This window comes from Schistocerca serialis, chromosome 2 (genome assembly GCF_023864345.2).
Source record: "Schistocerca serialis cubense isolate TAMUIC-IGC-003099 chromosome 2, iqSchSeri2.2, whole genome shotgun sequence".
Classification (NCBI taxonomy): Eukaryota; Metazoa; Arthropoda; class Insecta; order Orthoptera; family Acrididae; genus Schistocerca; species Schistocerca serialis.
This window is the reverse complement of record NC_064639.1, coordinates 287,051,135-287,068,238: the sequence shown is the minus strand read 5'-3', so window position 1 is coordinate 287,068,238 and position 17,104 is coordinate 287,051,135. Positions and strand designations below refer to the sequence as shown.

Genomic DNA, 17,104 nt, shown 5'->3' with positions numbered 1-17,104 from the left:
TCTCTGACAGAATTACAATGTCATCGGCGAACCTCAAAGATGTTATTTCTTCTCCATGGATTTTAATTCCTACTACGATTTTCCTTTTGTTTCCTTTATTGCTTGCTCAATATACAGATTGAATAACATCGGGGATAGGCTACAACTAGATGGGTAGATCACATAACTAATGAAGAAGTATTGAGTAGGATTGGGAAGAAGAGAAGTTTGTGGCACAACTTGACTAGAAGAAGGGATCGGTTGGTAGGACATGTGTTGAGGCATCAAGGGATCACCAATTTAGTATTGGAGGGCAGTGTGGAGGGTAAAAATCGTAGAAGGAGACCAGGAGATGAATACACTAAGCAAATTCAGAAGGATGTAGGTTGCAGTAGGTACTGGGAGATGATGAAGCTTGCGCAGGATAGAGTAGCATGGAGAGCTGCATCAAACCAGTCTCAGGACTGAAGACCACAACAACAACAACAACAACAACAACAGGCTACAACCCTGTCTCACTCCCTTCCCAACCACTGCTTCCCTTTCATGTCCCTCGACTTTTATAACTGCCATCTGCTTTCTGTACAAACTGTAAATAGCCTTTCGCTCCCTGTATTTTACCCTACCACCTTCAGAATTTTAAAGAGAGAGTATTCCAATCAACATTGTCAAAAGCTTTCTCTAAGTCTACAAGCGCTAGAAACGTAGGTTTGCCTTTCCGTGATCAAATCAAGGGGAAGTGATCCTTAGACAGTGCTCCAAGGGTGGACCTGGGAAAGTCCCTCAAACGTAAGTACGGTGAGACAGCCAGCCCAGTGTTATATTTACTTAACAGGATGGGAACTCAAACCAGTCACAGATTATACGCAAAACCAACTCTCTCGCAAACTCTCCCCAACGTCTGATGCCCAATACAACTATGGAATAACCCATGCCAGGCAGACGGGCGGACCACACTCTTGACATAGTGTCCGCCCCCGGTAGCTGAGTGGTCAGCGCGACAGACTGTCAATCCAAAGGGCCCGGGTTCGATTCCCGGCTGGGTCGGAGATTTTCTCCGCTCAGGGACTGGGTGTTGTGTTGTCCTAATCATCATGATTTCATCCCCATCGACGCGCAGTGGCGTCAAATCGAAAGACTTGCACCAGGCGAACGGTCTACCCGACGGGAGGCTCTCGTCACACGACATTTCATTTCATTTCTTGACATAGTAAACGGCAAACATTATACAAGAGAACATGTTCAAATACAAGAGTAATCCGAGGTAATCACAACAAGTTGCCTCCACGAATCCACTACGCAGACACCGTTAAAATGACTGCTCATTCAAAACCACACTAGATACACACGGATCCTCGAAAACAATACCACAAACAACTCAAACAATACTGAAACCGGTCACTGTGGAGCAACAAGCACGAATTACAAGTCGACACAAACATAGAGGAGCCAGAAGCAGTCGGAAAACCAAATACATGTTGTCCGCTGAGACGACCGACCGAACGACCAACGAACGGTCGCTCTAGATCAGGTCAGGCAAGGCAAACTTCCCAATACGAATCGTCGACTGACAGCTTATTCCATGAGGTCACTTCGGCGGACGGACACACACACACACACACACACACACACACACACACACACCAGTGGAGGTTGCCCTACTCGAATATGACGATCCATTCAACTTAAACTCGCTGAATCCGGACCTAGACGTGGTCGTGAACTCTCGCGACCACATCCTTCCATCGGGCAGTGCATGTATCGCCAGCTATCCCGGCGAGTACTGGCGCTGTGCGGACCTCACTGCTGCTCCGACACACGAAGACCCGGAAATACTAGAGGTGACTCCAAAGACAGTACCACAGTACTCGCTATCGGTAAATGCCGCTGCTGCCACTCTTGGACAGACAACGTAGTGGCGCCAATGAACGGACTAAGAAAACGAGAGGTCACAATCCGAATACACGACGCCAACCTGTCAACGGTACAAACACCAGCCGGAGCACGGCTCAGCTGTATTCAAATTTCTGCACTGTGAATGGTGTAACGTCCTTTTGCAATAGCGGCGTGTCACGAAGGGACTTCCAGAGGTACGTACCTCCTAAATGTTCTACCCAAATACCACATGTTGCGTTCCGTTTTGGAAGTTTTGACTCTCGAATTCCTTCTTTGTAACACAGTTCACACTCGTTTATTTGTGATTTTCATTTCTGTGAGAGGTCTATGAGGCATTTCAATTGCTCACACTATTCATCACGGTAATATATTCTTACCATATGTCACATTCTATAACCAATATATAGTATGATAATTGCCAAGACTCCAGAAGGAGAACCGACGCGTTAATGACAGGACGGACGGTTCATAAATTTGTGAAAAAAAATGGGGGCACTAGGGAAGTTTGGACACAGTTCTCCCACTTCGCAGTCCAACACCGTGACCACACAACCACAATGCCGTGGTTCTTGCGAGTGACTCGATGTTGCACATCATGAGCTTGGACCGTTCACTGTTTCTATTTTGCTTCTTTTTTCGCGGTTCAGTACACCATGCCCAGAGGCGAGACAGCGCGCGTCACGGCCTGACCACACTGCGGCGAGCAGCAGGTCCACACCAACTGCCTGCGGCTGCAGTCAAGGTCCGTTGGCCTGCTGTCGTGTGACGAGGGCCTCCCGTAGGGTAGACCGTTCGCCGGGTGCAAGTCTTTCGATTTGACGCCACTTCGGTGACTTGCACGTCGATAAGGATGAAATGATGATGATTAGGGCAACACAACACCCAGTCCCTGAGCGGAGAGATGGCTAGCAACAATATCTTTGAGGGAGGTGATGTCACACACAGTGTCACAATCACCTCTCTCTGGACTGTACCTACGAAGATTGGAAGATGGCACACCTGCTGTCGTTCGTATTGGGTGTATCAACCAGATGCGACACATCCTAACTACAAGCAAAGACTTGGTGGAATGCATTGATCTAATCTATGTGTTCTCCCACTCTACACTGTGCCTCAGTGAACCCACACTATACTCACTAGTATGATGAAAGTGAACCCCAGTGCGCTTGTGATGTTCCATATTAACGCAATCCAGAGATCAGGCTCATTTCAGATATGTACATTTTCTAAATATTTATATTATGTCAGTATCTTTTTGTTGTTTCTCGTATTTATTTGATGTCTCATGTATTGCCTGTTAATTATAGATTTGACAAGCTACATACCTTTATTCTTACAAATCCATCATTACACAGAAGATATATATCTGTTTTCGATTGTCAATGTCACATTATATCTAGAACAAACACCATAATTTCACAGACAAGGTAATTTAATAAGTCCTAAACATTTTGTGGTATTATATGTAGACTTTTATATATAATCCAACTAACTGCTTAAGAATTTGAAGACATGGCTATGCGTAAATTCAGTTGTAATATATTAATATTTTATCATTTCTATTGAATGAACTAGCTTGATCAATTATATCGTACAAAAATACTGCATTTCACGATATCTCTGTCAGTTTTGAGTTGATCACACTTGTTGGTTGCCATATTTATAACATTTAATTAATATTCACATATTCTAGATAATATCTGGAACACACATTTGATTTATTAGAGTCATTTACTAGGTATGTAGGATTACTGGTCCTTCAGTCAAATTCAAATGGCTCTGAGCACTATGCGACTTAACATCTGTGGTCATCAGTCGCCTAACTAACCTAAGGACATCACACACATCCATGCCCGAGACAGGATTCGAACCTGCGACCGTAGCGGTCGCTCGGCTCCAGACTGTAGCGCCTAGAACCGCACAGCCACTCCGGCCTGCCGGTCCTTCAGTCATAATTGTTGATCATGTCATGAGATGAAAGGGCAAGGCACCATATTTGAGGCAAGATGGAGCAAATTTGACTCTGCCCAGAGTAAACAGATCTGTTTTGCATTTTTTCAGCTAGTACTCAAGTCTTTAATTGATATTATCTACTCCATAAGTCCAACCAACCTGCCTTCACCAATCAGTACAGCAATAAAGAAACGTTAGGATGGTTCCCTTGGGAGTGTGTGAAGGTACATATGTGTCATTTGAATATCATTTACATATTGTGGCTGGCAGAGTCATTTGGTCTATGATGTTGATATTCAATAATATGGTTTGTCATTTGGGTGCAGCAGATAGTCATGAAAAAATCAAACGGATTTTGGGTAGCAAAATTTTGTTGCTTGCTGGCCCTGTACCTAGCCCAAGAGGGTATGGTACAAAATTTTCATGGATAGGGGATGTTATAAAATGCAGCAGACGATTTCACATACCCTTTCCATTAATTTGAGGATGATTCAGTAATTCAGTGAGATAACAGAGTGGAATCCAATAGCAATGTTTTATTTAACATATATCGCATCACGGCCACTGTTCATTGTGAGATCTCTCTTGCTTCACTTCCTTTCATTTGATGGTGCTGGACTCTCATCTTTGCAGGTTGAATTTTGTGTGTGGAAAGGCACAGTGCACTGAGTTTAGGACAGTCAGAGCAGTGAAAATAGAAAAAAAGCGGCCTTTTCGCTGTCAGCCCAAGCTGGTGCGTCAGGTGTTTTGTTTCGACAGAAGTCGGGACAATGGAGCCAGACGAGGGGGGGGGGGGGGGGGGGGGGGCGTAGCGGACCACTGTACATTTACGACTGGAGCCTCTGACCAGCAGCTGAATTAAGGAGTCGACTCTAGCAGCAAAAGAGCGGTGCTTTGTCATGTTTTGCCACGAGTTTTTTTGAAGATAAGCAGCATATAAATTTAGAAAGAAATACGGTTTGCTGAAAATAATGACCTACCCTTGTGAGCAGCTTTCTAATTTCAGACGACCTCTGATGTGAACCTAGTTGCTGGGCGCGAAAACGGTAAGTTTACCAGCGAAGTCACAAAGACGGATCACTGAAGCGGCAGTTTAGATGGAAAAGGGCGTTGTGTAATGTGACTGGCATTTTATAGCAGCATGCTGTCTTGGTGGAGTTGTGTGTGTGTTTGAAGAAACCCCGTTATTGGGCAGCTGTGTGTGCATTTTGCCGCTATTGGCAGACATATACGGCTTGGCAGAAATAAAGAGCTGGCTGCAAAGTTCTGCAAAAATATTGAAAAGTAGGTGAATAGACATGGAGGAGAGTGTATAGGGAGTCCACAGACATTTGCATTAGTGAGTGCATCTTTAGAGGTCATTTAGAGCTGTGGAGCTGTTTGCATCATGAGCATATCAGCTACATACACTGGAAGAGGAGATTAGTGTTTAACTTCTCGTCGACAATGAGGTCATTAGAGACGGAGCACGAGCTCCTATTAAGGAAGATGGGGAAGGAAATCAGCCGTGCTCTTTCCAAGGAACCATCCTAAAATTTTCCTCAAGCAATATAGGGAAATCAAAGGAAACCTAAATCAGAACGGCTGCACGTGGGTTTCAACTGTCGTCCTTCCGAATACGAGTCCATTGTGGTAACCATTGCCCCACCTCACTCAGTATGTACCTCGGAGATGGACAGCGGCGCACATCTTAGCAGCCTCCAGGACACAGCGTTGTTGCGACGACGGCTCAGCTCTTGGTTTCTACCGCAGAACCATTCGCACGATGGCGGCATTCTGCACGGCTGTCGGCCAATAATTATAATGAGCATGATTAGCAGAACTGGTACCATAGAACATTCTCTTGCTCCCCTCTTGCAGAAATCAGTACGATAAACTGTCTCACGTCCAGTATTGCTGTGGTGAATGTATGAGTTTTTCAGTTACCATCTGGTAAATAGTCCCTGTTTTTTGTTTGCGGATTACAAGATTCGAGAGTAAATTTCAGCTCACCACTAACCTCAGAGGGCATTTTCTTGTTGTTTCAAGTAACTCTGCAACTCAACGTACCCATTAGTTAGAGCCTGAGTAAAGAATTTGTAAATCATTTCACATTTCATGTATGATCTATGTAAATAATTGTGTTTTTATTGAATAATTGTTGTGTTATGGAGAGTGTTTTTTAAACACCTACCGTTCATATTAAATAATTTATCTGTACAAATCTCACTTTAGCATCCATATCTAGGGCCATTAATTATTTGCATTGTGCATTAAAGCTGTGCATACTAATTTATAGCTTAGATCTTAATGCCATGTCCATCTTTTAATTAGTTTCCTGGGTCAAGGTAAATATACAAGCGCAGAGAACTGCGCATGCATCCTTCATCTACACTCAAAAGATGTTCATAGCTATACCACACGAAAAAGCCAACTAGCTTCGCCATTACGGTTTCCAGGACGCTTCTTCCCATGTGCTGCGCCATAACAATCCGCTGTCAAAGTCGCTTATGTCCGTGGATTTTCCCCATTCGCGGCCGGTATCGTCGCTAAAATTCTTCATTTGTCTTAGATACTTTCCTCGTTCATGCATCACGCCTCTGCAACACCACCAGGTGACCTTCAATCTTGCAGTGAGCAGTGGTCATAATATCTTGGCTTATCACTGTAGACTGTGCACACATTTCACCCTGAGCAGGTGTCTACTGCCATAAGTCCGATAACTGAAAATCCAGGCAACTATGAATTCACGCAGTGTCTGTGTGCACAAGCTGTGAAAGTGGTCCAAATTCATCGTCAGGTTAGGGAAGTTTATGGAGAGAATGTTATGTGCTTCGGGAAAGTCAGAAAAAATGTTAGAGCATTTATAAATGATCGTTCTAATGCTCACGATGAAGTCTGAAATGAGTGACGACCTGTCATCACCGAGTAATTGGTTAGAATGTTAACGCAGACTTTTAAGAAAAGAGACGCTTTACGATTTCGTCCTTAGCTAATGACTTTCTTCCAGTTTCAAGACGATCTCTTTACATAATTCTTACAGTTCGCTTCAATCACTTCATGTGGTACTCACGCTGGGCATGAAGAATGCTGACTGAGATCCTCGAGAGAAAATTTAAGGCAAATTATCGCTGGAGGTCAAACATGCGTGGCTCATATGACATCAGAACCGAAACAACAATTCTTGGAATGAAGGCACTAAACATCACCAAAGGAAGTTAAGCACAAGCAAACAATTTTAGCCCGAAAAATGAAGTTCTTTGTGTTTTGAGATAACAAGGGGTTTTGCTTGTAGATTATTTGCCTCAGGGTACACAATCATTTTTGAGACATATGAAGTGCGTGATAAAAGTAGGGAGACCGATTTTATCTACCAAACAATACCATCTACTTTAAAGTAGTTCCCTTCGGCATCTATACACCCTGTCTTGGTAGCAGCGCTAGAAGGCTTCAAGTGTTTCATGCGATAATAAAATGTTGTAAAATATTTTAAAATTGTTTGTTCACACTAAAACTGTAAATATGTAAAAACACGAGTCGTAGCTAGCATGTTGTGTTTACTTTTCTCTAATTCAATACACAATTTAAGTGAGATTTTGTGAACGAATACAGGTAACATTTGTTTGAGTGAAGCAAAACTGAAGGATTTCGAATATGATATTTGTAAGAAACCTTAACTGATTCCGATATATTTTTGTAACACGTATCCAAGCTATATTACAGTCATTTTTCCGGATGTGACTAGTTGAATATATTTTTAAATTTTTTTGGTAATTATTCCTATCCCAATGAAAATATTTCATATTATTTACCTTTCAGGTTCCTCCTTAAGTTGTAAAATGCTTTTCCAGATGAGTTTTTTTATTTTTCCTTGCTTCAGTTTTACGCATCAATATTCACAGAAAACACCAAAGATAGTGTTGAAGTTTTTTTTTTTTGAACAAGTAATGTATCTTATTTCAAAGAGAGGAGAAAACGTTGCACCCATCACTCATATTTGTCTCTCGCTAAATGCTGACGTGACATAAAAACCAAGCACATATGAGACACTTTTTAATTGGATGATAACTTAAACATATGATTTTTGTTGATTTATACAGACGCTTGTTTCAAGGTTTTTTTTTCGGGATAAATATGTGTCATCATCTGTTAAATTTCTTTGAATCGTTAACCAGCCCAAGATCACCTAAAACCCACACCCAGCCTGCCCGGTAGTGCCGACAGAAAAGCTACAGATTGGTTTCACTCGAAGCAAAGAAATGACTAATTCAGTCGGTATACAAAACTACAATGCATTGTATCGATTGTTTTCATTCGGTCACTCCCACAGACTGGTTTCACTCGAAATAACTGAACGAGTGATAACCCAACCGATACGTAAAACTTCAAACGGATAAATTGTTTTCCAATAACCGAAAGAATCTATTTCTTCATTAGGTTGTTCCCATTACTGCCTTAGATGCAGTTGGAATCGAACCTGAATGAGACTATTGTCATAGTACCTAACGAAGATGACTAGATTCGTGGACTAGATATTGTGCAGAAAAGAACTGCCATCTTCGTTGGATACGAGAATAGATAGCATGAGATGTCAGAAACTCGTAATCCGCAACCGCGGTATGGCCAGTGAAACAATTGTCTGAGGTTGGGATGGCTATCATAGTTTTGGCCATGACACGCACAAAAAAACTAGCGTTATTCACACAAGATAATAGTTTTCACAACGTTCAATTAGAAGCAGGAGGTCGCAGTTCCAAGGCAGTTAGCGTATTGCATAATAACGGTCAAGACGCGTTCACACTGCCGGCGTACCGGTGGCCGTTGATCAGGTTCACCGGTCAGCCTAAGTATGGTTTTTAGGTGGGTTTTCTACAATCTTTTAGGCAAATGGACCAAAATACTATAACACACAGAATAAACTTTACCTGATTAACTTTCAAATGGCATACGTTACTTTTTTTTCCTTTTAAAGCTCTGAGTAGGGAAAATGTGGCCAGCTTACAAGCCATCTTGGCCCATATCGCTGCTATACATTTAGTCATTTGTACTAAATAAGCGAGATAAACCACCTCATGTATTGCTTAAGTAGAGCAAAAGATTGAAACTGTATGTCTCGAATCCTCACAAAAAACATGAACGCGAAAACGTGTAAAAAAAAATCCTTTTGCGGCGGGAATAAAGACCAGTTTTCGTGCTGCTGTCATTTATCAACAACGACAAATTTCGCAGAGCCTTTACGGCAGCGATTTCAAGTACCTAGTGTCGTCCTAAGTAGATTTAAACTGCGTCCTCAACAACAACGGTTTTATTGGTAGCCTATATCACTTTAGAAAACGTTGTTTTTACAAGGAAAATTCTAAGCTACGGGGCAAACATCAGAAATTTTAAGGAAATTAGCTAAAACAAACCATCTACTAGTACAGATATTATGTACCTTCTATAGCAAGGTTTGTTTAAGAGCTCAGATTAATAAATTTTCTTCTGCAAGTTTTACCATTCCACTGCTTTCGTGAGCCGACGGCCCTTCCGCAGTGGTCACACCGGCATGCGTTAGATCACCGATGTTAAGCGCTGTCGGGTTGGGCTAGCACTTGGATGGGTAACTGTCTGTGTCTGCCGAGCGCTGTTGGCAAGCGGGGTGCACTCAGCCTTTGTGACGCCAGCTGAGGAGCTACTTGGTTTAGAAGTAGCGGCTCCAGTCGAGAAAGCTGACAATGGCCGGTAGAGCGGTTGCTGACCACATGCCCCTTCAAATCCACATCCAGTGACGGCTATCAGGTGAGGATGACACGGCGGTCGATCGGTACCGTTGGGACTTCCGAGGCCTGTTCGGACGGAGTAAGTAAGTAACTAATGCTTTCGTAAGCTCTAATTCACTATCGCTACCATGACATACCTCGTGTGTACTAATATTGTTGTACTTTTGTCAAGGAATTTTTGCTGAAGCGAAATATTGTGCAAAACGTAAATGACTTAGACATAATGGAAATGAAATGTATACTGCCGTCCATTCGAATCCTGAAGCATTAACAACATCATGACTTGACGGATTACAGCAGATACATGCTTATCTGGACTATAGTGTAAGTGACTCTTAAGTCATACACATATCATTGTATTAGGTTCTGAATGTTTTGCAAACTAAATGGCAGATATAGTCTGAGGCACATATTGAACCTGGTATTTTCACTTGAAACTGTTTAGTCTATCTTTAATATATCAAGCATTAAAAGAATACATTTTACTGTTCCGACTACATTTGCCTGTGTTTTGCTGTTTCTTTATCTTCGTTTATTTACTTGTTTACTGTACCGACACAACAAACACGAGTAAACGAAAGAGGAGAGCATGCATCAGTCTTCAAGAATCCAAAATTAGGTACGAAACGGTATGAAATAATAAACAGGTATGTTGGCTCAGTTACATGCATCTTTACTTGAGCTTTCAATACTATGCAGACAAATAAACACTATTAACACGCTAATGATTCAACCTCACATTATTAAACAGCAACTTTATTGACGGAACTGCTTAATTTAAAATGAACTACCTCTTCTTTACATGACGGAGCTAACGCGTGATAATCTTTAGATAAATAAAAGTTCTTCTTACTGCACCTCTCCTTCCAGCAGGTATCCAATAGCATTTCCCTCCCTAATGATGTCGTAATTGCAGCCAAAAACAGAGCTCTGTGGCATTAGTTCATTTCCGAAAATACAGAACGCATCCTGTGCTACTCACGCACCGCCAGTCACCAAAATAGCCGAAAGTGTCACGTGACGCCAATTCAGCCGATCACGAACTACAAACTGCCAATAGTGGTTACCAAGAGTTGGGGTGAAATGGGGGGGGGGGGGGGGAACTATAACCATACTTCCCTTATGCAGAGCGTTATCCTATCTTAGGTTAACTGCCGACAGAGAGATTATACAGTCACAGAGTTAAAATAAAATCATTGGGAACAGCAAACCCCGTATGATGGGATGAAAGCTATGAAAAAGAGAGGCATTTCGAGACAGAGTAGTGCTGGTATGTCTCCTCTGCCGTGCCCTGAATAGTGACACGACTACTAAATCCAGCCCAACTATTACTTTGTCCGACATTTTCCATGCAGGACATGGGTTTGGATGTGTAGCAACATATACTAGCATCTATTCTTTGGCTAGCGGTCTTTCTCCATTAGCTGTGCATGTAACATATCTCTTAGGCGTAGCTACAAAATGCTATGCGTATTGCTCTTAACTTGTTTCTTCTCAAATAAAACAAATTGTACTTCACTAAATTACTGAAATGTTTGCTCATAAGCTAATTTCTAAAAGTATTACCAGAAAAAGTTATGAATTTTATTCGTTTTTTATTCACCACATTTAAAACATTAAGGTGAAATATGTTGCTCTACAAGATCTTCAGGCTTTGACAGTGTGAGCTGTAGGTACTGAAAGATGACCTGTTCTAGTAAATAATATGATCACAACAAAAACAGCGTAGGAATATTTACGGAAGCAGCACTCTGATGCACGTAGCAGAATTTTTCCCGTCAATATGCACTGCCTCCTACGTCACGTGACTCTGTGGTACATACCTGTGAAAAGTCACTGCTGCTCCTTTCACGTACTTCAGTTTGCATCCGTATCAAGAAAAATAATTCACAATTTGTGTTACTAATAAATAAATGTTTAAAAACAGGAAAAAATTGCTTAATATTACAGATTCGATAATAATGCACTACAGTTTCACATGTAAGTGCGTAGAATTCTGAGGTAAGAGTAAATCCACATAAAAATTTTGTGTGTACGCTGACAATACGTACATAAAAGATGATCTTAGGCTTGCACCATACTGGCTACCATCTGTCGGAGGGCAACAGTCCAGACAAACAACTTGAGAGGCGAGATTTATTAGCGAGAAACAACAGCTGCGCGACGCACGTCCCGCATGAGGAAAACAGCACACACCAGAGGTGTACAAATTCTCCTTCCAGCCTGCCTGTCCCTATCTACGCTGCAACCTTCATAGCAGCTCAGCCTGCCGCAACGGAGACGCAAGAGTACACGTGTACTGAAGCACAGTGGTTACAACCGGCCAACTTGGGTTTCCTCTAGTCTGGCAAACTTCAGTCTGCTGCGCCTGCCAACAAGTTGTGCTTCCAACGCAGCGTGACTAACCAGGCATATGGCAGTTCCGAACAAATCGGTAGCCTTGCAACTCAAATTGTGTAAAAAGTTATTAAACCCCGTTAGGGAACTTCGATTATGTTACGACATATCTGTAAATCTGACCACTTCATAAATATTTTGAAATAAGAAAGAGACTGATCGGCTGACAAGTGTATGGAAATGTATGCTAAGGACTTGAGGTCATTTAGCATGATATAGGATTTTTAAACTTTGGGCAAACAGTGATTAAAACATGAAAATAGTATAGCTCAGTGCAAAATAATAGCCAAACTCTGGAAATATGTAACGAAGTGCGAAGAAAACTTAGTATGAAAGAAAATCTTCTTTCAGATATGTACTTTTCAGTTTAAGAGAATATGAAAACCGAGATTTGTGTTTGTTAAAATTCGTTTAGGAAATTCAGTGTGAATCATTTCGCCCACTAAGAATGAATTCAATTAATCCGCAGTACACATCCTGAAAAAATAAAGTTGGTGTAATAGGATCATACTTGACTGGAACGCAGTAAGGATACAGAAACTAGACGTCCAAAACCTTACTTTGGTTGGCATTGCAGTATAATAGACATCTGTAAGTTCTTAGGTGCAAAGGCCTTTGTGATAGTCCTATCTACTACAGGAAACATGTATTAGAGGTGACTAGATGGTTGGGATGGCAAAAATAAAGGGAGGAAAAACACAAACAGCACAGTCCAGTCAAGGGGAAAGGAAAAAGTGCAAACAAAGAGGGAAATGGGACATCAGGGCAGCAGGAAGAGGAAAAGAGGTGACTAGATGATGGTCCGAATTCAGAAGTGCCAGTATTAGCCGAAAGAAGATGAAGCTGCAGAGAAAATTGTTCATTTCGAAATAAAAACATAAGCCGGAAATACTTCAAAAAAGGAAAGACGACAAAAAATCCACCATTTTCTGGCCTACAGTGAAGCAAAATGAAAATATATTTCACTGAGAATATATTTCATTGTGATAGTCGGGTATTTTCATCAACACCCGCAGCCTGATCATAATACTACAATAAAATCGTACAGGTTAAGCTGCTACGTAGCGGAGCACAGCAGTAAGAGGGGTAGGCAAGCAGGAATCCTGTTTCGTGGTTGGCTTGGGCGTAGCTTGGCTTTGATGAAGGTAAAGCAGCCTGCCCGTTCTGTTAGTAGCGTGCGGCAGCTTACCTGCCGGGCTATCAGGCAAACATGGGTAGATTAAAAGGGGAATATGTACACCTCTGACTCGCAGCCCATTCGCCGATGACTGCCATTTACGGCTCGCACTCAACTGGACAACAAACTATAGATCCCAACATTGTCCACTACGGAAAGACATCTAATAAGATTCTAATTCCTTCAACAACAAGAGAACAATAATAGTTCACATGGCTCTGAGCACTATGGGACTTAACTACTGAGGCCATCAGTCCCCTAGAACTTAGAACTACTTAAACCTAACTAACCTAAGGACATCACACACATGCATGCCCGAGGCAGGATTCGAACCTGCGACCGTAGCGGTCACGCGGTTTCAGACTGTAGCGCCTAGAACCGCTCGGCCACTCCGGCCGGCGAGAACAGTAAAACCAACATTTTTCTAAAACTGTAATGCAAAGTCGTACTCAGTAGGTGGGCGTCACCAAATACAAGGGACCCAGGACAGCTAACTACACCAGTGGAACCAGAGGTTCTTAGGAGTCAACAACAAAGGCAGCAATTTCATAACGTTACGCAGTACCACACTCAGAAAACTTTAATTAACATAAAACAGCTTAGTACTCAAGTCATATGACAGCAGGGGTTTGGCGTCGCTGAGATGCGCAGGACACTTGGTTCACTCCACAGATACTTATTCGCTATCCAAACAAAGTAATATGAACTCGGTTATTGATGAGGTGCAATCTGTTGTAGAATGACGAGATAAGTGACCAGGACGGCGACTGCAGAGACCAGCAGGCGTCGGTCGACGGTGAAGAATCCAGCGGCGCTGAAAGACAGTGGATGGCTGTGTCTGGTCAGCTGCAAGAAGGCTTTCAGATCGGTGCAGCACCAGCCACAGGACACCGAAGATCTCAGCAGGAGAACGCCAGTGGTCGCAGCAGCATCCTTGACTGCTGCACACGACAGCGCCATCATCAACAGCTTGAGACAGTTGTAGGCCATCGATATGAGCGAGTATGCTACCGGTATCTGAACCACACCATGTGAAGGCCAGCTTAACTGCATCGAGAGCAAGTCGTAAGCTTTTGCTGTGGCGCCGCCCAGGCTGCTCGCCACGACGAAGACCACAGTGAGTCCAAAGTGGTCCTGCAAGAGGTCAAGGGCGCGCGCCAGCGCCAAGTAGGCATCTCGCAGGTGTCGCACTCTGGTGGCTGAAGGAAGCCACGTAGGCGCTTCCAGTTGCAGAAAACTGCGACGAGATGGCAGCACTTTCAACAGGTTGGCATTGATACTGCGAAACCTCGTCCACAACTCAAGCACCAGCAGGGTGAACTGCAAAGTTATCATTGAGTCAAGTAGAAGGAAGAGAGCCATTTCGAAGAGCTGGAACGTCGTCAGTGACGTTCCTCCCGCAGCCACCACACCAACCACAATGGAGCAATTCAAGGTCAACAGAAATCCACCCAACAGTTTTCCATACTTTTTCTCGTTTTCCAGTAATCGTCTATCTACAAATCTAAGTTCTTCAGTAAAGCACCTTATACTCTGTGCGCCAGTTACGACACAAATCCCAAAAGTGGTCACAAACTCTAACAGTTGCAAAAACGTTAGAGAACACATGAGTAACACGAGAAACTTTGAAACGTGTACAAATGACAAAAACTTCCTGTAAATTTTACGGGCTAGCAGAAACAAAGTTACAGTTAGCCAAAAAGCTGCAGGGCTTATTAATTTCTTACACGAATTGTCTTGCCGTTGCATATCGCAGATCGTATGACAGCCTTTTCCTGTGAGAGGTGCCAACCCACACACTTTCCACACACTGTATAGTGTTATGGACGCAAATCGGAAATTCATTCCAATTGTGCCTCCGTCTTCACTCAGTGACGAGTTCCAGCAGAATAAAGCACGTGGTGGAAACTCTGAACAATGTCTTTGTAGCGTGTGACTGTTACCCTACCTAAGAGCCAGTTAACACCTGTTATCCTACTACAAATTTTCTGCATTTGAAGTTGACTACTGTGGAAATACGGTAATGAAATGTTCCGTATATCGTGGCCCTCATGCAATCTCATTTCGCTAACGTCCGTACGGCTCTATGCATATTTATCTTCAAAAACAATGTTTTTCTTAAATCAATTTGTCACGTGTCTAATTTCGTGAAGTGCCTCAAATGTTTGTGTACGGTTGACAGGGCTCAAAGAGTAAGTTTTCTATTCTTTTTACGTACATTCTCGATTCCGCTCCTTACCTTTATTAAAGGAATGGCTCCAAGGAATAAATGGAATAAGGGATGAGCTTATATTCACGACCTTGTTTTTCCCGGTTAGTGTAAATGTATAACCATATTTAAATGTGCCGTATGGAAAAGTCTCACAGACGTCTGGTGTCATCAAAGAGACTTTTAGATATCGTTCATCCTCGCAACGAAACAAAATTTTTACTAAATTTTGTTCTAACAATGTTCTAGGAAAACAGCGACCTATTAATATTATAACGTATTTAGTGAAAAACAGTCGTGGTGCCGTCTAAGTTCACCACAGCACAGCGTCCTCCACGACAGCACGGACGGACCTGCTCCACGCCAGAGATTCCTACTGTCATCAAGGAATGCACCAGATGACAATTATTGAACTATATGAAATAATAGTAAATTATTTACGAACTACGGCTTGCACACACTTTATTCAATATGTAAACATCACTACAGATATTCGGATTTAGGTTATGCGATGTTCGATATGCCTGCCATCATTGGCGATGGTGTGGCGCAAACGAATAGCGAAATTCTGCGTGAACCTTGTAATATTGCTACACGAATTTGCTATGCTGAAATCGGGTGCTAATAGTAGAATAAAAGCGGGTTAAAAGCTGTGAGCTGTCTGGCGAAGTTAATCTTGTATTACTAAGCAACTGTTTCATTAGGTATCTAGTCTAAGTTTACCAAATTCCCAAACAGACTTACATTGATTATAATCTTTTACAGTCATACAACAACCGGTAATATATCTATATATAAAAAGGAGAATTTAAATAAAAAGAAAGAAATCAGTTTATATTTGGAAATTTATTTTAAGATTGTTCATTGAAATTTCAGCATATTATACGTGAGTTATAACTCAGCTGGTGCCTTGTTTAAGGATTGTAAAAATGTGAGATTTTAATCTTACGGAACACATCAAATATGGAGCCAAGATTGGGAGACTGCATACAACCCTGCATTCACAAAACAACACCCAAAGAACGTTGAAACATAAGCAAGGAGAAATTAACCACAACCAACAGATTCAGTTTTCACCCAAAGAAATTACGTTCGTAACACAATCCTGTCCGTCATGTAATTACCACACACTGGTATACTAAATTCATATTAACTCTCTGTAAAATCTTCCCAAAAGGAATAGCTGAAGGCTACTTTGATGATTACACCACATGCTCCACGTGGTCAACTTGGTTTACAGAAAGCGTATAACTCCACAGTAATTTTGATAATTAAAATAAATTCGATCGAAAAGCAATTGACAAAAGAAAAACCTTGAACTGGTTACTAACGTCTTACTATTAACCTGATGGGTCAAACAGTTATATAAGCACGTGGTACTGGTCTCACAAAGTACACTCCACGTGGGTTGAACATAAAGAAAAGCATAAAGAAAAGTTGCTATATTGTAAAATATTGTCAAGACGAGACGTTATAATCACACAAGCATTCACATTTAAGATTGATGAACTTAGTTAGAGTTACTGATCAACACGTGGTTCCACTTTACTCACAAAGTAGTAACAAAGCAACAACTGGAAAATAATATGAACTTCACACGAGAATTACACTACGCTGCAATTTAAGATAACCTTAGATATTTTAGAGCTAAACCCGAAATAAAGATGATTAAATTTTCAGTTAGGCTGAACTTAACAAATCCATTGTTCTACGGACTTAGCAGACACGCGCTTAGCCGGAGATCTTACCACTTCA

General features: G+C 41.9%; 1 protein-coding gene across 1 annotated transcript; it reads right to left on the bottom strand.

Moving 5' to 3' along the window:
• Positions 1-13,851: 13,851 nt before the first annotated feature.
• Positions 13,852-14,502, bottom strand: LOC126455910 (uncharacterized). Its single transcript, XM_050091668.1, has one exon. It carries the CDS (start codon positions 14,500-14,502, stop codon positions 13,852-13,854), a length of 651 nt encoding a protein of 216 aa, XP_049947625.1.
• Positions 14,503-17,104: the final 2,602 nt, after the last annotated feature.